The 27361-nt window shown below is 42.6% G+C and overlaps 2 protein-coding genes across 6 annotated transcripts in view; both read left to right on the top strand.

Moving 5' to 3' along the window:
• Window positions 1-11673, top strand: part of ZNF451 (zinc finger protein 451) — a 32346-nt gene extending 20673 nt beyond the window's left edge. For 4 of the 5 annotated variants that reach the window (XM_059468617.1, XM_059468619.1, XM_059468618.1 and 1 more), the window contains 3 exons: window positions 334-520; window positions 8428-8499; window positions 10504-11673. In XM_059468617.1, coding sequence (XP_059324600.1) covers window positions 334-520; window positions 8428-8499; window positions 10504-10574 — 330 coding nt within the window. In that variant the 3' untranslated portion in view covers window positions 10575-11673. The remainder of the gene's footprint in view (window positions 1-333; window positions 521-8427; window positions 8500-10503) is intronic. The other variant, XM_059468620.1, reaches the window with a different exon arrangement.
• Window positions 11674-18752: 7079 nt separating this feature from the next.
• BAG2 (BAG cochaperone 2) lies at window positions 18753-26507 on the top strand. The gene is made up of 3 exons (XM_059468320.1): window positions 18753-18979; window positions 24624-24733; window positions 25653-26507. Exons 1-3 carry the CDS (start codon window positions 18816-18818, stop codon window positions 26051-26053), a joined length of 675 nt encoding a protein of 224 aa, XP_059324303.1. The 5' UTR covers window positions 18753-18815; the 3' UTR covers window positions 26054-26507.
• The last annotated feature ends 854 nt before the right edge of the window (window positions 26508-27361 follow it).

The raw sequence follows: 27361 nt of genomic DNA on the forward strand, positions 1-27361 counted from the left end.
TGTTTCATCATGCTTTTTATGTTACTCTTAAAATGTTCTGCAGAGATGACTTGTTTTATGTAGAGACAGTTCTAAAATGCTGCTTTTTAGGAATTTGTTCCATGCTCCATCTGTACTGTTCTGGTAGCCATCACCAGTATCTATTGTGCATAGAGAAGAAATGGGCATCAAACTCTTGACGCAGTGCCTTTCACAGTGGGGTAATGTGGCTTGGATCATAAGGGCAGGAATAAATTGGTGTAGAAAACTTTCCAATGTCTTGCACAAAGCCAGCCAAATGCCATGAGATAAAAACATGATCTCTGTTCAACACTTGTTATTTGTTTTCTATAGGCTGGTCGTCTGGATGAGCACCTGCCCAAGCAAATTCCTTTCACTGTTCTTTCTGGAGACAAAAGCTTCCTGGAACTGGAAAACCAATTCAAAATGACCCAGCGGTCAGCTCGCATCCTCAATCCTCACCACATTGAAGGGGACTTGATGTGTGCCTTGCTAAACAGCATTTCAGATACAACAAAAGGTACAAAGTAAACAGTAAACACGATTTTTCCAGTACACTGAGTTCTTTCCAATAAAAAAAATGGAACACTTACACTGGTAGCATAAACTGTTGCTTGGTGCTTCTTGTATTGTAGTGGTATTTCAATGAATAATAGATCAGAAAATCATGATGCTGGGGCATGTTTTGAAAACAGACTTAATTAAGCATTTTTATTCAATGTAAAAAAAATCATCCCTGTATTCTTTATTATAGCAGGAGACAAAACTGATGTTTGAATTTGATGACTCCTTTCTAGTTCAAGAGAAGCTGTTTGAAGCACTCTTGTGTGCATAGTTATCAATTTGTCCTCAGATCTGTTTGGCTTGATTTATTCTGTCTGTTCACATTCAAACAAATGTGACCCTGCTAAAACATCATTATTTCTCAAAATACTTCTGTCTATTTTAACTTGGAACCTCCTGGCTACTTCCTATCATTTGATAAGTGTCTTCACTGGCACACCTCACACACCCGTTTGGAAAAAAAAATCTCAGTGGAAGTTTTTGAGTTCTCTAAAGTGCTAGATTCTAATGGCATGCTAAAATAGTCACATTGGTTTTACATAGGATAATCAAAGAGGATTAAGCCAGCTCATTGTCATGCAAAGGGAACCAGAGCTGAGATGAGTTTTAGTACTTATCAGCATTTCAAAGTATTTTGCTGTTTTCCTGGAAGACTTAACATTTCTCTGTAGACATTTTTGCTTTTTCTGGCTTCTTGTTGCGGTTTTGTAGGGTTGTAAATTCAGAGTATGTTAGAGAAAGTTGTTTCTGAATTAGTTCTAAACTGTTTTCTGAAAATTTACACTGCTGGTCTTGATACAGGTTTATGAGGGCTATAACATGGTACTCCTGTTTTACAAAGAAGATTAAAGTGGAGTGCCATCTCTGAATGATGACTTGGCATTGACTGATTAAAGGGGAAAAAAATAGGATAATTAAATAGCTTTCTGGAAAACAAGTACTATATGTGGTGAGCTGGAATTGATTTAAGTGTTTTTGATACAGAAAAGGTGCTTACAGAGTTTTCTGGCCACCCCAGGCATTAGAAGTTTCTTAATTTAACACTTCTTTCAATGTCCTTTACTACATTAATATTTACTGTTGTGGTAATTTGCCTACCTGGCGGCTGCAAACCTTTACTTGCTGTCTGGCTGCTCATTGTGTGTTCCACTTGAGTTGCACATGTGGTCATTATAAAAAAAAATCCTTGAACAGGAAATTGATGGAATGACACATGATTCCTTTGGCTGTTAGCATTCCTTAACAAAGTTGTAAGGAACAGAATTGTCCCCGTTTTTAGTCAGTGCCAGCAAGGGGGAACCCAGACAGCAAGAGCTGCCTTTGTCTCCCTGTCATGTATTAAAACATAATATTAGAGAATTCACTGTTGGTAATAGGTCTGTATTTGCTGCATTGTGGAATGATGTTGGTATCAAGAGTTTATAAAGCTTTTCTTTAAAAAGAAAAAGCCACCACACAGTGCACAGCAGCATCAGCCATCATTTGCAAGTCTTAATGTGGCAAAACCGGTATTGGAGGGTTGAGGTGGAAAGTGGTGCAGTGTATCACAGGCTGGTATAACTTGTTGACCTGTTACAGACAAGCAGCTGAGTGTAAGGAAATGCAAACAAGAACTGCTTGCTTTGTGACTTTCTCAAGCCTATGGCTATTATTCTGGAGAGAGAAATAAGTGAGAAACAGGACAGAAAATCATATTGAAAATATCAGACTGTTGTTGGTGTTGGATCAGCTGCAAAATGAGAAAGCTCTTTCCCTAAATCACCTTGACAGAGCTATCATTAGCTTCTGAGCAGCTGGATTGTGTTTGGATGTGGCAATCTGACAGGTGCATCATGTGAACTGTTTTACCAGTACAACTGCTGTGGGAACTATAGTACTGCATTTATTTTAAAATAAGTAATAAAAATAAAATTTTCTGCATATGTTGCCATACGATACCAACTGTATGTTACTATAGGAAACCCTTGGCTGGAGGAGATGCTTGAACTTCTTTGAGGCATGACAAGAGTAGGCATTCTCGTTCACTGCATCGTTCACTGCTGCTAAGCCTGAGTTCATAAATGAAGAAGGTTTTTGCTTTTATGGTGAAGCCACATCACATGACAAGAGCTTCATGCACATTAACTGAGTGGCTTGGGAAGGGCAGAAGAGAAGAGTTTTCAGTGTCTTCCTTTATAACAAAAAAACCTGTAGTTTGCAGAAAAATATAATTATTCCATTGTCTGTGTCTCGATGATATCCTGTGTGTTGAAAGTACACTTTTAATGAATGCTGGACAATGTTGAGGGCAAAGCTGATAGTAGGTTGTGGTCATCATATCCATCTGTACACTGACAGGAATGCCACAACTTTTTGGTTGACAAGTTGTTTTTGTGTAAGTCTGTAGCTTAACTGTATTTCTCCCAGTTATATTCAAATGAGATCCTTCAGTGACTGAGCTCTTATGTAAAACAGACTCTTAAATAATAAGAACAAATTTTTGAAAGTATTTCTTGTCCTTTCTTTTGAAGAGCCAGTCTGGCTCATGAGCCTGTCAGAGTCACTGGTGTACTGAATGTAGTGTTGTGTGCCAGATAGCCACCATGGCTCTTTCACTGACCCATTAAGTACATTTCCTTGGGCTCAAATGGAGTTGCCAGCCTACATCCTCAATCTGCTGCTCTTGCCTGAAATGTTTAAATACTACCAAATGCAGATTCCATGAGAGTTTTATGTTTAGAAGAGCAGGATTTCAGTTCATTTTAATGAATGCTCCCAAGCTTCCTAGCTCCCACTATGGCCAAAAATTTTCGTTTTACCTACAGCCAACAAAATAATTTAAAAGGACAGAAGAACAAATGTATAGAAGACATTGAGAATAGTTGCTTTACTTCTCCATAGTGAAGATTTTCATGGGTGAACATCCTTGTGTGGTGCAGTTTGAGGTCCAGTATTGCTACATCTGTCCCATCTCTGCTTTTTCCAAACCAGCAGTTAACACAGATGGCAAATCACAGCCTCCAGCCCCTGCTTTCCTGAATGTGAAACTGAATGTGAAAGGCATGGGCATCTGCAGGGTGATGCACCATGAATGAATTATAGTTTCTCTATTAATATATTCCTTTACTATAGCAGCCACAGCTTGTTGCAGTAGAGAGTGATAAGAAAGTCATGCTTCAGTTGTAACCTGGTGTTAGCTGCAGCAGGAAGTTACTACTGGGTTTGCTATGCCAGTGGCATCTCTTGTATGTTCATGCCCTAGGGAGAAAGCCATGTACTGACACCTAAGATAATGAGTCTCAACAATTGGAGGCCAGTGCATGAACTGGGAGGACCTCACCACTCAGATCATACCAAAAAAAATTCTTGAGGTTCAGCTTGAATCTGGCTTTGAATTTGAGAGAGGAGTCTAAGATAAAGGTTAGATGAAAGTCTGAGTGACTAATAATTATATTGGCCACAGTTTCCAAGAAATGCAATTAGAGGAGAGTGGCAGCTTGAGAGCTTTGTTTTTATTTGTCTTATGCTTGAATGAGCAACTGTAGGCAGAGATAGAGTGAAGCTTGCTTTGCATGGAGGAAGAGAGGGCTTGTATGGTGGTAACCCTCAGCAGGGAGTAGCTGTACTTGCATTTACAATATGAACAGAGATTAGAGCAGTAAGTATTGGGGAGGAGTATGTGGGAAGGATCTTTCAGGGGCATATGAAAAAAGGAATAAAAGACAAGATTCTAGAATCCAGGGAAAGTGTTTTAAAGGCAGCATGGTCACTCATACCAAATGTGATTGCTAACAAAGATAAGGGTGGGGTACTGATCTAAAGCTTTTGGCTAAGTAATTCCTGGGATCCTGACTGAGTTAAAAAATTGTATCCATAAGGTAGCAAAAACTCCAGACAGCAGCTGCAAGAGAAGAAGGGTCAGTGGTTGGAGAGACAGTGTGATGTGAATGCCACTGTACATTGGAATGGGAAAGGGGCAGGTGAGATTGGGAGTTACTGAAAAGACTAAGAGAAGGAGTATTTTTAGGAGGGAAGTGGAGGTGGGGTGTGAGACTGTACAGGAGACAAGAGGTGTGTTGTGTGGTAAGGGAGCAGGAGGAGGGCCGAGGAAGGAAAGTTGAGTCACTGGTGCTAAACCTGATGGAAATTATGAAAGGGTTGGTGGTAACTGGGGTGGTTGCAAAAGAAGATGATTAGTGGCAGGATATAGAATAAGATACAGTGGGGGGATGTTACCCTGAGCTGTATGGGCAGCTAATCCAAACTCAGGCTGGGGTGCTTTGATGGCAGGACAGTGGGTGGCGCTTACATTCTGTGAAAGTTACCAGTCTCTCCCCAGAAGAGGTTTCTCAGAGACATGAGATGTCAAAAAATCACTCTGAGCTCTAAATTCATCTGGAGTTTGCCTTCCTGTTTTCTCATTCTTCCAGTAGGAATATGTCAGTATGTGAGGCCAGTAGTGAGCAGTAGGATTTCTTTTGAAAGAACAGGTACAGTCACAGGTTCTTACCTGATGTGTATTTGACAAAATGTACTAGAGAAGAGTACAAGAGATCTTAAGATCTCTTGCCTCTGAAACCGGGCAGCTGCTTTTCCTCTGACACCAAAGGAGTTGGGAGCTATAGCATGTGCTAAGGATTTTAACAAGAGACCAGACATACCTGGTTTCTCAAAATTAGAAGATGCCAGCTGTGGCATCTCATCATTAGAAGATGCCAGCAGTTTCAGCAGTGTATGTTGATGAAGTGTGGGCTGGATGAGAAAACTGAGGTGGATTGAAAGCTGGGTGAACCGCCAGACCTGGAACATGGTGATCCGTGGCATGGAGGTCAGGAGCCAGCTGTGTCCCAGTACAGGGGCTGATCCTTTTTAATGCCTGTTAATGCCCTAGATGATGGGGCAGAGTATACCTACAGCAAGTGTGTTGATGACACAAAACTGGGAGTGGCAGTTGGTGCACCACAGGAACTGTGCTGCCATCCAGAGGAACCTTGACAGGAGAGAAGTGGACTCACAGTGAATCTCATGAAGTTCAACAAAGGGAAGTGCAGTCTTCTGCATCTGGGGAGAAACAGCCCCAAGCATCAATATATGTTGAGCAAGAGTAAACCAGCTGGGAAATGGCTTTGTAGGGAAGAACCTGGTGGTCCTGGCAGACAGCAGGTTGACTCTGAGCTAATGTGTGCTCTGGTGGATGAGAGGTCCCACAGTACCCTGGGCTGCATTAGGAAGATTGTTGCCAGTAGGTTGAGGAAGATGATCCTTTCACTTTATTCAGTAAGGTCATATCTAACAAGTTTGGAGCTCCCCACTACATTGTCTTTTGAGTACTGCTCAAAAGCTATCTGGACAGAGTCCTGGGCAGTAGATGATTCTGACTGAGCTGGGAGGCTGAACAGTATGACTTCAGAGGTCCCTTCCAATCTCCACCATTCTGTGACCAGTCTGGTGGCCTTTTATGATGGAGCAACTGCAGTGCTTGACAAGGGAAGGCTGTGATATCTGCCTGGACTTGTTGGTGGATAAGGAATTGGCTGGATGGACATTGCCAGAGAGCTGTGGTCAGTGACTCCATGTCAAGTGAAGGCTGGTGACAGATGGTGATCCCCCAGGACTCTGCCTTGGGACCAGTGCTTTTCGGTGTCTTTACTGGTGACACGGACAGTGGAATCAAGGGCAGCCTCAGCAGGTTTGCAGATGACATGAAGCTGAGTGGTGCAGTTGCACCTGAAGGATGGGATGTCATCCAGGAAGACCTGGACAAACTTGAGAAGTGGGCCCATGAGAACCTCAGGAAGTTCCATAGGGCCAAGTGCAAGGTGCTGCACCTGGCTGGGGATAATTCCAGACATGAATACAGCCTGGGAGAAGAGCTGCATGTGAACAGACCAGTGAAGGACTTGGGGGGTCTCATGGATGAAAAGCTGGACATGAGCCAGCAGTGTGCAGTCACAACCCAGAAGGCCAATGGCATCCTGGGCTGCATCAAAAGAGGAGTGGCCGGCAGGTCAAGGGAGGGGATTCTGCCCCTCTGCTCCGGCTTCATGAGACCCCACAAGGGTGCTGTGTCCAGTTCTGGGTCCTCAGCACAAGAAAGTCATGGATCTGTTCAAGTGGGTCCAGAGCAGGCCACAAAGATTATCAGAGAGCTGGAAAGAAAGGCTGAGAGTGTTGTGGTTGTTCATCCTGGAGCAGAGAAGGCTCTGAGGAGACCACATTGTGGCCTTCCAGTATTTAAAGAGGCCTTATAAAAAAGGACTTTTTATGTGGGCAGATAGTGACAAGACAAGGAGAAATGATTTTGTACTAAAAGAAGGAAGATTTGGATTAGATGGTAGGAAGAAATTATTTACTTTGAGGGTAGTGAGGCACTTGACCAGTTGCCCAGAAAAGCTGTGGGTGCCCCATCCCTGGAAGTGGTTTTATGTCATGTGTACTAAGCCAAGAATTGAGTTAGGGAGTGATTGCTTCAACTGTTCCACCTCTAACAGGTATAAAACTTTTTGAAGTGGTCTGACATGTCTTCCAGGCTGGAAGATTAAAAGGATAGTTAATTAGGGAGAAGCCACTTGCAAAAAGCCTTTCCTTTGTGCTTTTCGCTCCCTTTCATTAGTAATTGTAGTGACTGCTGTGGGGGATGAGGGGGTGTGGATTTTTCTTTCCTTTGCTTTGGAAAATGATGTCAGAATTAGTATCTCGTCTGCTCAGAAATAGTAGGCAGCCCCAAAGAGAGTTCACAGTCAGTCTGCCAAGTAAGTGGAGAAATACCATTTAAATTATCTATTTCTGGCCTATTTTTGGGCTGCTGATCACTCTTTGACACCAGCTGTTGGAATTTTTATTCCTGGAATTGGGAAAGTCAGCAAGGTTCTGCTCAAACAGGTTGTGTGTCAGAGGTTGGAAAACAAATTTTGGAAGCTTACCTGACAATTTGAATAACTAAGTTGGGTAATTCAAAATGCCAGAAATCACACAGTCAGTAAATTAGATGGCCATATCAGAAAGTTCTTTGTTGGTTGATGTAATCAGAAGTATACAGATGTATTAATAAATGTGATGACTTTAAGGGGAGTGCTTCTGTTGGTATGACTGCAGGAGACCTTGTTGATTGCTAATACTGTAAGACCTCATTACAGAGACCATCTCCCAAAATAGCAATAGCCTGTAGCAGGAGCATGAATGCATAACGTGACTCATTGGCTTGGCTTTTAACCTGTACTTCACTGTGCCTCTGTTTCATGGGGAAAAAACAACCAACAAAAAACTAAAGCAACCAACCAAACCCCTCACCACTTCAGGTACACTAGACACTTCAAAACAAAGCTTTAACTAAATCTATCAACCTTCTGCTTATATGAGACTTGAACAGCAACATCTGCTGGATTGCACTGCTCAGTTGAGTTTTAACACTCCATTATTCAAATGCAGTATTTGGGGAATAAAACACAGCTACAGTCATGTGTAGGCAGAGACACACTAAGGCACTTCTTCCCATAATTAAATCCTTGATATATTTTATAGAAAGTGAGTAATTTATAGAAAGTGAGTCATTTTTAATAACTGAATATTACCAAACCCCCCACAAATGCAGTTGACACAGCAGCTTCTGCACCTATTATTTCTCGTTGGTGCTTTACCATAATAAAAAATTGAAGCAATCTGCCTCTAGATTGTGGGGAGAAGGGGAAGGAGGTAGCTGAAAAATAACTTTCTCCTGAGTTGCTGTCTTAAACTACCACTGGAATGTATTTTTATCTTGATTTTTTTATATCATAACAAGTGTACTCTTCAAATCAGTTGGTGTTACAGTAAGAGAAATGCAAGAGAGGCTGTTAATATCTTTATTAGAAGCAATGTGTCATTTATTTCATTTGTGCATTTAAGGTTCAGATAGTGAAGAGGATGCAGATATGAAAGAAACACTGAAGCGGAGCTTAGAAGAAACAAAGAAAGAAGGTCTGTCAATTTTTACTTTTCTGTGTTCAAGAGCACTATTAATTATGGAAGATAGAGAAACTGAACTTACAACCAGTTTTACAGCAAGTGACCTCTTAGGAATACTCTCTAAATTATGTTGGGCAGTCTTGAGTAGTGAAGAATGCTGTGATGAGTTATAAGTATAAAAAGTTTGTAACCTGAAAAGTATGCCATCAAACTAAAAATCTATTTCATTGGACACCACAGGGTACCAGTCAGTTAAAGACTTGACTGAGTTCACTTTGTACCAGTTTAATATGACTGTGTTGTCTCAGAGCAGAACTATTGACTAAACAGTTGAACTTCTGAATAAATAATTCAAGATTAGATATCATTTCACAATAAAGCACTCTGGTCTCCTGAAAGAGCTGTAGAGTTATGCACAAGGTTGAATCAGCATCACATCTGTCCACTCACATCCTATCTTACATTATTTGAAATTGTTTTCATCCTTTTGCTGTTGAGCTTACTGGTGGTGTTCAGTGTAGTCATGCATTTTTGGTGACAGACCACAATGTACTTCGAGAATAACTTATTGTTAAAGACTTGATTCTGCCCCTCCACCTAATGGAAATAAACTAAAAAAGTTGTACAAGCTCTGTGATAAAACTGATTACTCAGTCTTATGTTCCCAGAATTTATTCAGTTTTAAGTTTACCAGCTGTTACTAAACACTGTTGTTAAATGTCCAGCATTCATCTCCAGCACTGAAAGTTTGGTGCATTCAGGCCCCCCACCCCAGTACTGGGATAGCAGTGGCATTTGGTACATGCAGGAGGTCCCACTTCTGATGCTGCAGTGCAGAGGCACCTGACCTTATGAAGCAGCCTGGCTGCAGATGAGTCACAGCTTGGACCTTATTCTGTACTTTTGTACAGGCTTAGTGGCTAAATAACATATTTTAATGCAAGCAGTTGTCAGCAGATGGTTTTCGGTCTTTGGTTTTGTTTGTTTCTGTGAGCATGTAATATTTTTCTTTAAGCAACTCTTATTTTATCAGTAGTTCTGGACATTACAGGAAAGTCCAGATGCATGAGAGAGCAGCCAGTGATATGATCTCTGTTCCAAATCTCAGCCTTGCATAAAACAGCCCAACAATTATTAAAGTTTTAAAATTCTATTTCCTTTTTCATAAGAATAGACAAATCCTTCTTTTTAATAGGATGTGCTTGTGTCCTCCTAAAGCAGAAGATAAATAATTCATGAATGACAGTGTGTCTGAAAGCTGCTTTAATTTTTCCAGCTATATTATTTATATTAATATTTGCTGTGTGTACAAACCTTGTCAAATTTATGCTATTTGATCACTAACACCAAGCAATTAGTGCCCAAAACAACCTAAATGTAATGCAAAAACAGTTTCTTTTTTGAGTATTATGAAAGTTGTTTCAGATGGTTAAGAAGTCAGATGAGTGCAATGCAATTTTTTCTCCTCACCACCAAAACTGTAACAGCTCTGATCTAGACTATTCTCACTGCTGAGATTGACTTTTTATCTACTTGTCTGGCTTACCTGGTAAGAGTGACAGCACTGCTGCCATGTCAGAATGTAGGTATGGGCATATCTCTGGATAAGGAACTGGAATGAAAATACTGAAACCTCTCTGCTTGTTATGTGTTTACATTGGGGTTTTTTCATATTTTGTTTATTTTTCTTGGTGCATACATATGGGTTCTAATCTTGCTTTTAGTTTGACCAGTAAATACAGAGTTACAATTATAGTCTTAAACTAATCATTGGGCTGCTCCTGGTTAAGACAGTGAAAAGTTGTAGAGTTGATTTCCACATTTTGCCATGTTGAAAAGATAGCATAAAACAAGGAGGGGAAATATTTTCATCTGTTTCTTAAGGGTTTTTTGCAGTCTGCTGACATTACCCACAGAAATAAGTTCATAGTTTATGTAGTAATATTAAGGTAGTTGTGTTTATGTCTAGTTAGCAATTGCAGTTTGACATTACACTCTTTTTTTTTATTTATGCAGGACTGCAAGACACAGAACTGCAAGATGCAGAACTGCAAGAAGCTATCAAAAGGAGCCTTGAGGAAATGTAAATGAAGATACTTCAGTACACTAACACCATGCTATCAGAACTGCTCACAAAAATGGAAGCTTGTTCCCTCTATTTACAAGGGTTCAAAAATGCCACTTTTGAAATGTCTGTAATTGTTAGATTAATAATCTGATGTCCTCTGTCATATTGGTGAACAGCTGGAGTTTATTCATATTTACAGCAATGTGTTATGTTTGATAAAAAAAGAATTTTAAGCCTTTTCATATTTGTTTCTAAGGGGTGATGACTAAATCTCTACAATTTAGCAGTTTGAAATTGTTGCCTAATTAGTAGGCTGGTCTTACTAGGTATTTTGGGGTTCCTGGTTGTTTGGGTTTCTTTTCTTAAATTGGTTCTTGTATTTAAATTTTTTTTGTCACAAAATGTAATTGTCTTTATTTACTTTTTCATGTGGTCTTTGCAGCAGATAAAAATAGTAAACTCCAGTTATCTCAGATTTGCCTGGCTAATCTTGTTATAAAGAGAAGCTTAGATCCCAGGGTTGTTGAACATATGGCTTAACTCTTGCCTGTGGCTGGTTTTACTTCATAGGCCATGATTTTGTCTCTGTCCTGTTTGTTATAAATGTCTGAATGAGAACCACAGGCTGTAGTTTACCAGCTTCACTTTTATAAATATGTTTTGTTTTTTTCAAGTGGTAGAGTATTTGGATTTGATGGCTTAAGGTTTGATGACTTCATTTGAGTCATCAAATTAGAGTTTGATGGCTCTCCCTTACCTGAAGCAGGAACAACCTTTTAAGGGAACAGAATCTAAATAAACTTTCTAGTTTCTGTTTGGACTACATGTGAGAAGATTTAAACTGTAATATTCCTGTATACTATGGTCTTTGCTCACTTCTGCTCATGAAGAGGTGGCATTGGATAAATGGATGTAAATGTGCTAATTATTTTTGTACTGTCCTTACTTTAAGTGAAATTATTTGTGTTTAAATTTATCTGTAATCTTTCTCAGTTTTGTTTAAAAATACCTATGCAAACTGTCCAGCTTTACCAGCCTGTTATCCTTCAGTTAATGACTGCTGTCAATCAGTAAGAATTCTCAGTGTAATAAAATGCCAGCCCAATTCTTTTCTATGATTCACTCACCTTGTGAGTTTGCTTCTACCTGCTGTATCCGTAAATACTCATTATGGAAATAGATACATTTTGTGGAGAATATGGTGTGGGTAATGCTGGATTTTCTCACTGTTCCAAAGTGTCAGTGTAACTACAGCTGTTTGTCATCATGGTTAGAAAAGCTGGAAGACTGACACTGGTTTATTTCTAATCATCACTCTGATATAAACGCTATCTCTGAAGCAAGCAGAAGGAAGGAAGAATCTGCTGAGGTATCTAGCACTCAGTAGCAATCATACAGCTTGAAGAAACTGTTCAAATGCCAGAAAATAGTTGGGATACTTAAGAGTGCATTTGAGTGTGACTCCCAAGTGTTACAAGGTGAACTGGACCTCTTAGTGGTGTTCTGTAGCCTCATCCCGCAGCCACAGGAGCTGACGGGTGCCGGCTACGAGGAGACCGCGGACTCCGCCACTCCCAGGTTCTTCCAAGAACCCCGGGCGGCGGTGCTGTCTGCGGCGTGGTGGCGCAGGCGAGAGCGGGACTGCGAAGGAAAGAAGGAGAGAGCGGATACTCGTATGGGTGCCACGGCGCTTCATTGAGCCGGGCAGGACCAGTGACCGTGCCAGACAGAGAACTGTTCGGGGAGGCACTGATAAAGGGGATGGGCCTGACAGGAGGAGACACGAGGGAACCAATACACGAAGCCCAGGGGTGGAGTGAGGGACACAACTGAACCAATAAGGATTGCATAGGGGAGGGAAAAGGCTCAGGAGACAAATCATCTCTTCAGTAAGGGATAACTGACATACAAGTTTCTTGAAATAAAGGGGGGGGGGGTGGTTACAATGATGGACAGGAAACTGGGCAGCACCAGGAGGGAGGAGATAAACTTAAAAGGATATAAAGGGAAGGACCAGGGGATCAGTTACTTTGACAGGCAGGTCACTGGCGGGAAAACAAGGGACAAACAACTCGGGGACAAACCATTGTGAGGGAGGAACATGGGGGGAACCGAGGGTCAAACCATAATCTCAACTTATAAAAAATAACCAACTTTACAACAAAACCTGTATAAAACACACAATCCTACAGTCTCCCCTTGTGTCTATTGCTTGCTTTCCTACTGCCAGTCTTGGATTAATTGTACTCATGATAAAATTCAGGTGTGTAGTCATACTGCTGCTGAGGGAGCCCTATTTTGGGAGATTTTGAGTTGTCTTTAGCTATTTAATTTGCTACTGTCTTTAGCTTAAATCACTTCCAGAATTCTTCCCACTTTTTCCTAGTGCTTCTGTTAAAGGACTGAATGAAACAGAAAACAACTTTTATCCTCAAAAGCATCTTCTTCTAAGTTATACAAGTTTTTGGGCAGGTTTTTTCCCATATAGATCCTGAAGTTTCCAATTCCTTTCACATGAAAAGGTGTTTCGGTCTGAGAAAGTTTTTTGGCTCAACACTGTTTAAAACCTGGATAGATTGTCTTCTCCAGATTCTGCTAGGTTAGAATTTGATTATGTACTTTTTTTCATAACATTTTATTCTGTCATAAATTTAAATTTGCTTGTACCTGATGGGGCATGACTTAATTGGTTGCATTAAAAAAAAAAAAGTCCTGTGTGCACACACATTCCGTATACTTGAAGCTCCACTTATTAAACACATTGTGTTGGCCTTGTCATCTGCTTACCAAAACAAATGGCAATTCTCAACCATTGCTGCCTTGGCTTTTATAAAACAACTAATCACAGTTCTAGTTTCTCTGTTATTTTTATAGCAGTAGTCTTCAGAATTAGCAACATCTTGAAATTTGGCCTCATTTTGAAGAAAATTTTGGTCTCTTTGAGGTTCTCTTTTAACTCACATTTTTCTTTGTGAAATTTTCTGCTATCGCAGGCTTGTGATACTTCTGTTTCCAGAAGAACAGAGAAAATCAGATTCTTAAAACACTGCATGTACAGGCATGTGACTTGTTACTCACCAGCATCTTGTAGTTGAACACCTTCAGCTAGAAAAGTTGTCTTGTAAATGTGTTTCAGAATTCAATGGTTTTGTCTGGTGAGTCTTGTTTAACTGGCTGAAATTTTTGAGGTTTGTCCTTCACAGGCTGAGAAATCTGCCTGCATTTACAAGCACAACCTGTCTGTTAAAAGGGGCTTGCCCAGCACATTTGTACTAGAAATCATTTGTCTGCCCTTTTCAAGAGCATTTACTTTTGTGGTGATGTTTGAGTTCATCCTTCATTAGCCTAAAGTAATTCAGTTGTGCTTCTTTGTATTTATCTTTAATGAGGAAAAAGTCTAATCTCTCCCTGACTACCACAAGCTGTTCATCTCAGTGCTTTTAATTTCTGCATGGTGCATGTGTTAAGTTTTGTAAAACTGAAATTGTGACAACTTGAGAGATAAGGCTCTTAATTCTTTAGTACTTTTTGTGCCACATTCTTACAAAACAAAATCCCTTTTTGGTCATATTCAGAGACAAGGTGAGATGCCAAATAAGCCAGTACAACTGTTATTAGAGTCACTGGAGCACTGAAGTGTTTTATCTGCCTGGTTGCTTCTGTTATTTAATAATATTAAAAAGAGAGACATTAGCTGACTCTAAGATACTTGCCTTTTATATATGTTTTGGGTGGTGGGTTAGTTTTCGTAGCTCTTCAAGGAATACAGAAATGACCACCACTGCTCCTGTAGTGGTCATGGAATGCAAACCTTTATGAAATCTTTACCAAATATAGTGAAGTTTATAGAGGTATGAAGTTACGCCACCGTCTTTCTTAAAAGGAAAGTGTTCTATCATCTGCTTGCAGTGTCCTGGCTGTGTTTACAGAGACTGCTGTAAATTGGAAGGAGGTGAGGAGGATGAATGATGAATTATTTCAAAATTAATTCAGAAAAATTGGCTTACATTAGCACAAATATACTTTCTGGCAATTCTTTCCAGCTAAGCAGCTTTATGAAAGTCTGCATCTGCATTTTTCTTTAGTACTTCTAAACTCCTTCAAGTTTCCTGTAGAAATTCTTAGTTCAAGTGGTTTGGTGCTCAGTAGTAACAATATGGGTCAAATAATATGGCCTGAGATAATTCTAAAAGTGAATGTAAGAAAGTCAGAACATTTATGGCAAATGGCAAGAACATGCCAAGTGTGTACTTGAACAGCAAAGCTCTGCGTGCATGGAAATTTAATATAAAGTTCCCTTTGTAAATCTGTGCAAATTGGCTTTCACTGACTGCAATACCCTAATTTCTGGTAGTCCTTCCCTTTGGTTTTTTGCTCAGAGCTCCACTGTCAATCCACCAAGCATCTTCAGCTGTACAGAATGCACTGGCTCATTTAATTGTCAGCTTTGCTCCAGTGAGAATGAACGGCTGCATGCCCCAAAATGGTCACAGCAGCTCTCAGATTGCTCCTGAGACAGAGGGCTTCATTCACACTTCTAAAAGGCCTGGGACCTCAGCGCTTGCCCACACAGTAAAACAACTGCAGCATGTAGAGGCAAACCCAGGGCTAGGTTTAATTAGCATCGGTTAGAACAGCAGAAAAGACACAGCAGCACAGGTTCAGCAGGTGTGAAGTGAGGGGGCAGCCTACTGTGATAGCAGACATGTATTTTGATTGAAAACATACCCTGAAAAGTCAGCTTGGCCCATCTTTATCATTATTGTTGCGGTGCTGGGGAGACTGCAGGCTGGTTTTGGTTGGCTGGCCTGAGCCATGGATGCATCCTTCAGCCATGTCTGGGAACTGTTGTGTTTGCAGAACACCTGTGCACAAGGAAGTTCTTAACCACTGAATTGTTTGTGTTGGAAGAAGCCTTAAAATGATCTGGTTCCAGCCTGCTGTGGAGAGGAACATCTCCCACTAGACCAGGTTGGTCAGAGTCCCATCCAACCTGGCCTTACGTATTTGCAGGGATGAATTATCCACAGCTTCTCTGGGCAACCCGTTCCAGTGCCCTCACCACCCTCACAGAAAAGAATTTCTTCCTAGTAACTAACCTAAATTTCCCATGTTTCAACTTGAAAATACTAAGTTCCTGTAGATGAAGGCAGGAAAATAATCCTGCATGGCATTTCTTGGGTGTGGACTTTCTCTTTGATCCTGTTCCATGACAGCTCATGTGTTAGGGTATGTGACAAGGTATATATCAGGGTTTGAAATAAGGCAAAGCTGGAATTAAGGTGCTATTTAGTAGTGTTACAGTTTGCAGTGCTTTTGGTGTAGGTCATCTCTCTGGCTCTGGGACTTGTACAGGTACTTCAGATGTCTGAGACCTGGGAAAGTTGCTCTTTCTGCTGTCTCAAGGGATTCTGTGCGTGTGAATGAGACTTCTGTTCATTGCTGTTTTGCAATCAGCACCCATTTTTTACAAGGCTGTAGTTTAAACAAGAGACAGCCAGTGTTTTCACTGCTGTGATGGGAATGCAGGAACAATGGGACACACACCCTCTCCTCATGTTTTTGCTGGTGCCTATAGCCAGAGCAGGGCTGTGCAGTCCTTCACCTGACCACAGATGTGGGGACAGGGATGTTAGCATGGCATCACCAGCAGTCCTGATTGTGCTTCACCACTCATGGCAAGGAGGAGAATGAAATATGTGCCTTGTTTCATGTGTGGGGGCCCTTCCTCCTGCTTGCCTCCCCAAAGGACCCAATTCCTGCCTTTGTGTCCTCAAAATTCCCTCAATTCAGCTGTGAATCAGTTTCCTTCCTGCAGAGATGGACCCCAATCTTTCTAGACCAACCAGTTATTATTTTGGAAAAGTTATGCCAATTGTCCATTTACATACCTATGCAAAAATAGAGGGGATGGGGGCCAATCTACTCTATAGAGCAGGAAAAGCAGTTTTCAAGGTTCTTCCAAGTCTCTGAAAGGGAAATATCCCAGTTTTTACAGGCAATAATTTCAAGACTTGTCCTGGAAGACCATTTTTGCTTTTAAATTTTCATTTTGTTTTCACAGTTTTGCTATTCTTCCTTCCCATGTAAAGTGTCCTTTAGCTGTTAAAGAGCTTAAGTCAAGTGTGATACATTTGGACACTTAAAGCTGTTCTGCACCTCTGATCCAGTTGTAACTTGTGGAATTAAACCCCTGTTTACCTGTGGAGGAAAAAAATGTTCAGAGCTGTGCAGCTACTTTGCTTTCTACTTTTTAAACCAAATCTAATTGATGCTTAATAAATTGGCATGGGAACAATAGAAGGATCCCAGGAAACAAATGGTAGCAAACTATGTGTCATGGCTACAAATGGATTCTGTTTGGGGTGGGAAATGGTTTTTAATTATCTTCTGTAGAGCCTGTGGAGAGATGGATGGAACATTTGTTCCAATGAAGCTATTTCCATGAGCTCACAGGCAATAAGCCTTGCTTATCCAACCACCTAAAACAAAGAAAACTCAGGCAATTAATTTAACGAGAGTACTTGGGACATGATATCATTCTGAATGGACAAGCCTGAGAAAACAGCTATTTTGAATCACAGCAGGATAAGCATACAAAACAGTATCCCTGTGCAACAAAATCCCTCTTAGCTGGGTGCCAAAAATTGGTCTGTTGGAGCCATGGGGTATTTGCCCAAACCTCATCTTTTGGGATAAGCAAATTCCTTTTTAAATACTCACAGTAGTGGCAAGTAAAACTTATGTGTGACTTGAATTGCTGGTGCTTGTGAGAGAGAAGGTGCCATTTCACACAGGCAAATTAAATATGTTCTTGGGACAAGTCATTACTAGATGTAGATCCACTACCTTGGCTACCATGAAATACATACATCTTTTCTCTCTGGCATAAAAAGAGACCATAAACCACTTTTCTTTCTAGTAAGCTTTTTGTAGAATCCTACAATTACAGATGGTGAAACAGCTGCTTTTCTGCAAGTAGTAGGGGGCTCTTGCAGTTGGCAGGAGAAAGATGCACTATAAGTAGCATATCCAAAGTACCTATTTTTTATTTTTTTCTTTTAGGAATTCTGTTCAAGTTCTGCTTGCAGTAAGGGTTGTCTCTGGTTTGACTTTTCTCTCCTTTCAAGCTTCTGGATTTTTAAAGCCCTTATTTTTTCTCCTCCTGTTTCTTGCACTTTCCACTGTTTTCAGTTTTGCAGTTTACTGTTTAATTAGCCTTAAATAAAAATAACATTTGGGTAGCTGTGGTTTTCTTGTTTTCATTAATGAAAGAGCAAACCAAGGAACCAGTCATATAGACCAGTTCTGGAATACAAATCCTCATACCAGTATCTCCCATGTCACACAAAGTTAATACAGATATTGAAAATCTCATTATTCCTCCTGTAGCTTCTGGCTGAACTACAGCCAGAGTTCAGTGTGGTTTTGGCTGCTTTTGGCTGGTCCAGGTTTTGTTGCTTTTGTCACAAAGGGGAGTGGAGGTGGGAGCAGGACAGCCCGGGGTGTCTCTGTGCCCCAGACGTGACACGAGGAGCGGAGGCACACACGGCTGCCGGACACCGGCGCGGGGCAGGTGCAGGTGACACTGCGGTGTCGGTCACAACAGGGGACACTCGGCCCAGCCGGCCTCAGGGCAGAGACCAGAGGGACACGGAGCTCCTGGGGCAGGTAACTCAGCCAAGGCTCTGGAGAATCTCTCTTACCAGGAGTGCCTGAGGGAGCTGGGTCTGTCCAGCCTCGAGGAGGGGTGACTGAGAGGGAACTCATCAATGTGATCACGTACCTAAAGGATGGGTGTCAAGAAGATGGAGCAGCCTCTTCTCCGTGGTGCCAAGTAATAGGGCAAGAGGCAATGGGCAGAAACTGATGCACAGGAAGGGAAGTTCCACCTGAATACGAAGAACTTCTTTACTGTCGAGGTGACCGAGCGCTAGAACAGGTTGCCCCGCGAGGTTGCGGAGTCTCCCTCGCTGGAGAGGGACAGGGAGGCTGGCCCGGGTGACCCAGCCTGGTCCCGCCCAGCCCGGCCCCTCCGGTGGTTCGGTTGCCCCCGGCCGGGGCGAGGCGGCTCCGCCGCGCTGCGTGAGGCGGCGCCCGCGGGCCCGGCGCGGGGGCGGGGTGGCCGCGGGGGCCGGCGGCGGGGCGGCTCCTTCTTTGGCCATGAGCGAGGTGCCGGCATTCGGCCGCCGCCGCCGCCTGCGGGACGCGGGGAGGGAGCGGCCGCAGCGAGGTTCCGCCGGCGGCAGCGGCGGGTGGGATGGCCCAGGCCAGGATCAGCGCCAAGGCCAGCGAGGGGGCGCAGCAGCAGCCGCAGCAGCAGCAGCAGTCGGGCGGGCAGCTCCGCGGCCGCTTCTACCGCTCCACCTCCATGGCCGACCGCTCCAGCCGCCTGCTCGAGAACCTGGACCAGCTGGAGCTCAGGTGAGGCCGGGGCCGGGCGCTGGGGGGGCCGGGGAGGCGGCCGGCCCCGAGCCGGTGGCTCCGCAGCGCGGGCTGGGGCGCGGGGAGGGGGGGCGGTGTGGGGCTTCAGAGGGAGCCGAGGGAAAAAGCGCTCCCTTCCTTGGGGGGCAGAGTTTAAAAATGGGAGCTGCTGCTCTAAGGTGAGTTAGCGTGGCCTGGAAATACACGAGAATAGGAATGTCTATACGAATGTATGACAGTTGAGGTTTTTCAGAGAAAGCGCGAAGGGCTGCTCGGGTTTGCTACCCTTCGGGGTGTGGGGAGCCTTTGGCAGACGGGGACGGGCTCTGTACCAGCCCGCGGTGCATCGTGTCTGTCCCACCCTGTCGCCCCTATCCCGCACTTGCGGGTGTTTTATAAGAAGGCGCAGGAAGTCCGAGGATAAAACCTGGTGTCATTCGGGCTCTCGGAGACTTTGGCAAGCCTTTAAGCTGCAGTGCTGTATGCTGGCGTGTGAGGTGTCTTGTCTTCCAGACCTCCCTTTGAACTTACTGGTTCAGCTGTGGATGTTCTTGTTGTGTTTGTGCCCACCTCCTCTCTGAGGTGTACTGAAACATTTCACTATAAAATGTGAACAGCATTGCATTCTGCAGCTGAGGTGTGTTTTTCCAAAGTTATTGTAAATGCTATGTGAATTTCATCATTGTGCCAAGACATGTCTTGACTTTTTTTGCTACTTGATGTTCCCTAAATAATACCATTTGACTTTTTTCCCAGTTTGGCCTCATGAGAGATGATACCTTGCCTTTAATCATCTTCCCTGTCCTCTCAGCTCTACTAAATTACATAGTGTCCTTTCTGAGGTGGATGGATGTGCAGGATGCCACTGATTCACCTCCTCTGGTACTGTTTCAACACACCCTTTCCTTCATTACAGCTGCATATTGATCAGCAGCTTTCACAGAACCACCCAGAATGTTTCTAGGACTTTCCTGTAATTAAAAGAGCTCTGTGGGATGCAGGAGTTTTATTTCCCCTTTCTGCCTGCATTACTTTGCATTATTCAGGAGTGGACTCGATGTGCTGTTATATTAGCCTTTCACTTAGCTTGATTAAATCTCCTTGAAGTCCTTTACAGACTTCTCTGAATTTGACTAAACAAAATCACTGTCTGCAAACAAGTCTCACTGCTTACATCCAGGTCTAGGCGTATGATGAATATATAATCCAGAAATTAGCATGAGAATATGCAAAAATGTGTTTTAGATTTGCTGAGTGACTCTGAAACAAAGCAGACAGTTTGGTTAGCCAGCAATTAAACCCTCAATTAAACTTCCCAGTTTGCTGTGGTCCTTTCAGACAGCCATAATTCTAAACGTGGAATAGTAATGAGAAAAAAAAAGTCCAATTTGATAAAAGTCACTCAATTCTTATGTTTTTTTCTATTCACAACTAATCAACATGCTTCATTTCAAGTTTATGTGAATGACAGGAGGAAAAATGTCCAAACTTTCTCCTTCTCAGCTTGTTTGGTTTTGCTATAGACCCTCAAGATGTTGCTTGTAAATATAATAAGTGAAAATTTGTCAAACTGAACTACAGCCTTTAATTAAAACCCTCAACTATCCTCAGTTCTCAAGTTGCTTAAGGTAAACTGAACTGTGAAGCAAGTTTCATCCCTCTGGAAATCACAGGATCACAGAATGGTTTGGATTAGGAGGGACCTTAAAGATCACCTAGTTCCAGCCCCCTGACATGGGCTGGGGCAGCTTTCAGTAGACCAGGTGGCTCAAAGCCCCATCCAGCCTGGCCTTGAACACCTCCAAGTGTTCACAACCTCTCTGAGCAACCTGTTCCAGCATCTCACCATGCTCATAGTGAAGAATTTCTTCCTGATAGCGAATCTAAGCCTACCCTCTTTCACCTTAAAGCCATTGTAAAACACTCCAGTTTGAACAGCCTTCCTTTTCCTCCCTTTCTTTCCACTGTGAGGGCTTCTTTTCCAACAGTAAATGGGGTATTTTTGTACCTCCCTGATGGGTGTTGGCAGAGGGGATTTCTTCTGCACGGAAGGTGGTGAGCAGGGAAGGGGAATCAGTTTGGGAGGGAGTGCCCGAGGCAGAGGTGGTGAGGGGCAGGTGGCACGTTTGCCCCTTGGAAGGGCTTGGACCCTGGTGTTGCTGTGACTGCTAAGATCTCTCAGGAGCAGCTGGAAGCCAGAGCAGAGGCTCTGTCCATAAGTCGTTGTGTTCTTTTGGTTGTGTTAAGTGAAAACACAGTTTTAGGTGTGATGATACATGAGGTAAGTCAGATTCTTGCTGGGTATTTTTTAGCTTCATTTTTTGTACTTTTTATCTTGTTCTTTGGGTCAACCATGTTGCACCACCATTCATTTCAGTGGTCACAGGACTGCTTACCTGGGAGTGGACACTCAGCTGAAGGAGCTGAGGATGCCAGGGTGAAACCCCCTGTTTTGTCTCCCTCCAGTGTGCCTGATTAGCTCCATTTCAGGAAAGAAGCTGCTCCATCCTCAGATGTTTCTTATTTCCTTTGAAGACTTATCTGAAGCTGCAGCACGTGGGCTTTAGTAGTGGGCTGTTTAAGTCAGTCAGTGGTTTAAAGGACAGAGTTATTGCAGCTGTCCTAAGAAAGAGGGTGTCAGGTTTCTCCTCTGGAAACAAAAGCACAGCCTGGTCCACCTGTTTCTCAGGGGAATGCTCTGCTCATGTAAATGGTATGTAGCAAAAAAAGGCATTGCTCAGCTAATTGCTCACAAACAGGGAAAATCAGAAGTAAGGAATGTCTTTTTCAGTGTTAGGTAATAAATGGAGTATTTAGTTGATGTTCAAAGCAACAGATTTACTTGGATTGTTCCAAGTAAAAAGATGATTGGAGGTTTTCATCTCTGAGGAAAAAAGACTATACTGCTGCATCAAAATAATTGATACCTGGGCATAAACATGAGTATTTTGTGTTCTTTTTTCTTCGCCTTTCATTCTTTGGTTGGTTGTTTTTTTGAGACTTGGATTTCCACCCCTTCCCACATCAGTCACCTCTGTTAGAGGTTTAAATCTTCCAACTGGTTTTTTTGGGTCCACCACACAAGGAAAGGAAAGATTTACAGAAACCTGTGAAGTTAGGAAACCATGCATTTTAGTAAAGAAGTTATGAGAACTGACTGCATGGTGTGATCCTGACACATTATTTTCCTGAAGTTGATGTGACTGGTTTCCATTTTTTTGGGGGCTTTTTTTCCCCCCACTAGAGCACTGTTATGAAATTACCCTGTCCCATTGTTGTGTGGCACTCTATATTGCAGTTTAGGAAATGGTAAAAATAATTCTGAAGTAGCAATTATTGCAAATAAAATAGTTATTAGGATTTGGTTATATTACCTTTAGTAAATAAATGTCAATCAAAGCTCTAGTTGGTGAACTGGGTTTTTGTTTTTTTTCAGTATGCAACATTAATTCTGACAATTTGGCTTTCAGGTCCTACCTCACATACCAAGCTGGCCTTTGGAAGCAGTGATATTTTAGGCATCTCTTTAGAACTGTACCAATTCAGGATCCATCCCTGCAATGCAGCTTTTCCACATTCTTCTTAGGACCCAGCAAAGCCTGTGGAAATCATGGACTGATCTAGCTCCTGAAGGCAGAACTTTACTTTTTACATCAGTACAATGATTTACAGAATCTGATTTTAAAACACTATCAAAATTGAAAGTCTGCACTTCAGAATTTTAATTTACAACTTTCCAGTGACTAGTTTTATTTTTAAAGGCATGGCAAGGCATTTTAAAAATATTACTAGACTTCCTAAATTATAAAGTGGAGACATCTGAAGTATGAAATTACTCCACCTGCCTCACTGCTCTTACTAACCAGTCCAAAATAATAATTAAAAGTATTTGCTCTTGGCATGAATTTGCATTGCATTAACTTTTCCCACTCCGCCTCAGAAAAAACATTAAAGGCAAGGCCTGAAGCCTGTGCTTTCACTGACTAAGTTGAATATTTTGTAAAACAGAAATTATTTCATGAACAGGCTGCATGTGAAGAGTGACTATATCCTCAAATGCTCCCGTTCTTCTGCTTTCACTCTCTTTTCTCTTCCTGCTGTTTTCCTGCAGTCACTCCCTTCAGCCAGCCTGTGAGGAAGGAGCAGCAGCTCCGTTCCTGTCCCAGGAGACAGCAATGAGCCACCCCGTCTCAGGGCAGCGCCCAGAAATGTTGAAGAGTGTAGAGCACCTAAGAGACTTAACAATGTTTTGGTTTGTTTGCCATTTTCTGGCCAGGTTTCATAAACATTTCAGGATAGATGGATGGATTCTGATGATGCAGCCAGACCTCCTGAGCTGTGCATTGCAAGCATCTCAAACCACCAGCCAGTTTCACATGATACTCTTTTCTGTGCAGCCTGTGAACGCAGAGTTGATGGTTTTGGGCAACTCTTGTAGCCTGTTCCTGCTTGGACAGGGCTCTGCAAGCCCCTACCCTCAAGTCTCAGAGAAAAGCAAAGGGAGTGGGACATACATTTCCCTTTTTGTATCAGGTCAAGTAACGTGCTGCATTGGAGTGCTTCAGTGTTCTTTTCCATTATTTGACTGAATGCAAAAGCCCCCTCTTTAAAACTGTGATGGGGAACAAGACATGAATTAAGAAACTGGACTCAGATTTCTCATGGGGCATTTTCACATTGCCCATGGTGAGCTGAGTCTGCACTTTATACCACAAGGAGAGCAGGCTGTGGGCACAGAACCACACACTTACCAAGACCCAGTAGTTACAGGGACAGCAGTTTGTGATGAACTTTCCCCTTGTCCTCACTGCATTACATGTGAGTTTCAGCACAGGAATGGGACTGGAGTAGGAGTCTGGTTTCAGGAGGGACTGAGTTTCATGCTTCCTTGCAAGCCCAGAAATAGGAGCTGCTCCCACAGGCGCTTCCTCCCTGTGTGAATTACAGTGAGCATCATTCCATGGAAAGCACCAGTGACAGTGGGAGCAGGCAGTCCAGCATCTTCTCCCAGTGACAAGGCACAGCACTTGTGTTGGGAAAGCCTTGTCCTGTTAATAGAAGTGTGTGAGCTCTGTCCCCCTCGCAGGGTTTTCTCCTTTGTGAAGGGCATTGTTTGGCGCGTTGCAGTGTTCTGCTGCTTGTTGCTGTGCAGGTGGGTTCTGCTGGCCTGGCGGTCGCACAGGGAGCCGGGGCCCCTTGCTGCCTCTGTCTCTGCAGCTGCCACCCTCATTACCAAGTTCCCTGATGGGGATTCGGTCCCTTTGTCTCCGAGTTAGGCAGCTGATAATAATTGCCAGCCGCCTACAGGACTTCTGCTATGGGGCTGTAGTACCATCAGACTCGGCGTATCCAGCTTAACCACAGAGTAAGATACAACAGCACTGTCAGTAAAATAAAAAATTTAAGTCTGATTGAATTGCTGTTGTTTCTGTTTGCCCCTCCATCTGTTTGTTGTTTTAAATTATACTGAGTCTTGAAAAGTGAAGATAGAGAAGGTCATGAAGTCAGAGAATCTGTTTCATGAATAACCAAGATCTGACTGCACTTACTCTAAGCTGAAGTTTAAAATAAGAGTTCTTTGCAGCTATATAGGTGAACAGCTGTTTTATTATTTAAATGTTTTGTTTGGTTCAACCATGTACAGGGTAGAGGCTTTCCGTGATGCAGCATCTGCCATGGAACAAGAGAAAGAAATTCTGCTTGAAATGATCCACAATATACAGAACAGCCAGGATATGAGGCACATCAGTGAAGGTGAGAAGCTGCTTTCCTGTACCCTGCAACTGACCCAAAGTCTAATCAGCCCATCTTTTAGGGAGCAGCTCTTTGTGAGCAGCACTCTGCTGCTGGTAAGGGTGCAGATTGGAGCCAGCTGAGGCTGTTGAAGTGTTACTCATTATCCTGAGAACTCTTCTTGACTAAATTCATACTGTATATGGGAAAGCCTATACTCAGTTCACTGATACATTTTCAAAATCAAGATTAACATTGCTCTGCTGGGGAAGAGTCATTGATGATGATGATGACAATATAGTTGAAAATTATTTGACTACTGGACAGGCATGAGTGCTACAAAGTGTACAGCTTGCAAGAACCTGATGATTAAGGTCATTGTTGTTGTTGTGTGATTCACAGCTTTAAATATATTCCCTAAACCCAATTATTAGGTGCTTTAAATTGCTGGTTTATTGGCTCTTCAAGAGCCTACATCTCATATTTCTGAAAAGCAGCTATACTTTCAGAAAATTGAAAAACAGTTTTTTCATGGCGTCTTATTATATCTAGTTTTCTCTTTATGGCTTTCAGGGAAGGTCTAAATCTCTCCCTCAGAAAGGCACAGAAGTCCTTAATGAGCTAGTTCTGTTACCCAGTGTTTCCTCATAATATTGTATGTTTTGCTTGAAAGTGACACAGCAAGCATTGTGTCAGCAGAGGAAAAACATTGCTTACAATTATGCCTCATTTCAAATCAGATACTGGCCTCTATGAAATGAGTATGACTTGGGCAAATGTAAAAAGCTCATTTCTGCCTTCTGGAAATCTTGTTGATTGTCACTTACTTAAAAAAAGATTGTTTACTGTCAAGTTATAGCAGTTTGAGTATCTTGATGATGCTATTTACACAGGAAAGTATTTGCCCGTAACCAAGAATATTTCCTTGTTTTAAATTGAGGTGAGAGAGAAGAACTCAATTTGACTGCGAATCGCCTGATGGGCCGAACCCTCACGGTGGAGGTTTCCGTAGAAACCATCCGCAACGCGCAGCAGCAGGAGTCCCTGCTGCATGCCACCAAGATGATCGATGAGATCGTCAACAAACTCCTCGACGATCTGGAAGACGCCAAAATGCGCCTCATGTCGCTTTACGGTGCGTGCACGTCCGACGTGCCAGCAGGACCCATCGATCAGAAATTCCAGTCCGTGGTCATCGGATGTGCCATTGAGGATCAGAAGAAAATCAAAAGGCGCCTAGAGACTCTGCTCAGAAACTTGGAAAATTCTGAAAAGTCCATCACATTGCTGGAGCATCAGAAATCATCTGTCCGGCAGTCTTGCAACAGCAAACAGGATTAACGTATCCTCCCGGCTACTTCCGGCAAACCACAGGATGAGCAAGTGCCCATAAAAAGCACACAGAAGCCAAGACAAGAATTCTCTGTACGAGCACACACGTATATACACATCCACACCCACCAAAGTATCTTCGATTGCCAGGTGCAAGCATTTAATGGGTTTTAGTAGCATTGGCATTTTCTTTTGGCAGTAAGGAATGCTATCAGTTCTTCTGTAGAGTCGATACTGCTCTGTTGCAAATTGTAATTGTGCTTCTGCTGAACTGACAGAAACTGAAAATCTAGCCTTTCCTCCATTCTCCTGGGTTTTTTAAACTAAAGTTGTTTTGTCCTATCATGAGATTTCAGCTTTTCTCTGCTGTATACATAGTGTGTGAACCAGACTTTTGGGGACAAAAGACAAATTATGGCAATAAATCAAAAGAATTAATAAACTGTTTATGGTATTTTCATAATCAACACAGTGTCCTACTCATTACCATTTATAATTTTGCACTTTTTAAATACTTTGAATAAACTGATCACAGAACTTTCTAGAGATAGGTACCTCCAGCTTGTAACTGAGGAAAGTAAAAGCAACATATGTGTCCCAGGGATCACCAGCCAGGCTAGAAATGACCTGACTCAAAATCCCCCCTCCATGCCTGGTGAACCATTCTGCTCCCACAAGCTCATTGTACTGTTGAGATTGATGTGTTTTCTAAAAGATAATAGAAAGGGGTATTGTATGTCAGATACTACTCCACTTTTGCATCATCTCTGAAGCCACAGAGCAAAATATTTTGACTTCTCACCAGGCAAACACTGTATTTGTGACTTGTGTAGGAAGGTACTTTGCACATCCAGTTATTCACCTCTTTGTGTGAGTGGTTTTTGGTTTGTTTTTTATCTCCCACCCTCTCACTCAGAGTAACTGCTGTGCATCGTCACTGAGCTCTGTGGCTGTGGGTCAGAAGATGCAGATTTTAGGGTGTGCCTGTAATTTTGTAACCCCCTGCAGTACTTCACCCAAGGCTGGCGGTGCCCTGAGGGGAGCAGGGCGCTCTCTGGCTCAGCCAGCAGCAGGTTAAAGCTCAGCTGAAGGGAGCCCAGAGGGTCTGAGTGATGCCCCCACCACAGCTGCCTTGGTGGCAGTGCCTCGGATGTTACAGTTGGACTGTCACACCTGGATGCTCTGAGTGAGCCCATGGTGAGACCCTGCACATCAGGCTCCTGCACAGCCAACACTCAGGAGCCCTGTGGTTTTAAATGCCTTGAATGGCCTCAAGGGTTCTGCAGGAAAACTCAAGAGCTGTCCTTCTTGGAAACC

This window comes from Ammospiza nelsoni, chromosome 3, assembly GCF_027579445.1.
Source record: "Ammospiza nelsoni isolate bAmmNel1 chromosome 3, bAmmNel1.pri, whole genome shotgun sequence".
Classification (NCBI taxonomy): domain Eukaryota; kingdom Metazoa; phylum Chordata; class Aves; order Passeriformes; family Passerellidae; genus Ammospiza; species Ammospiza nelsoni.

Excerpts from the sequence above, each read along its gene's own strand:
- BAG2 (XM_059468320.1), top strand. The coding sequence starts at position 18,816 with ATGGCCCAGGCCAGGATCAGCGCCAAGGCCAGCGAGGGGGCGCAGCAG. Across the intron at positions 18,980-24,623 it reads CTGGACCAGCTGGAGCTCAG|GGTAGAGGCTTTCCGTGATG; the intron begins GTGAGGCCGGGG and ends AACCATGTACAG. Across the intron at positions 24,734-25,652 it reads TATGAGGCACATCAGTGAAG|GTGAGAGAGAAGAACTCAAT; the intron begins GTGAGAAGCTGC and ends TTTTAAATTGAG.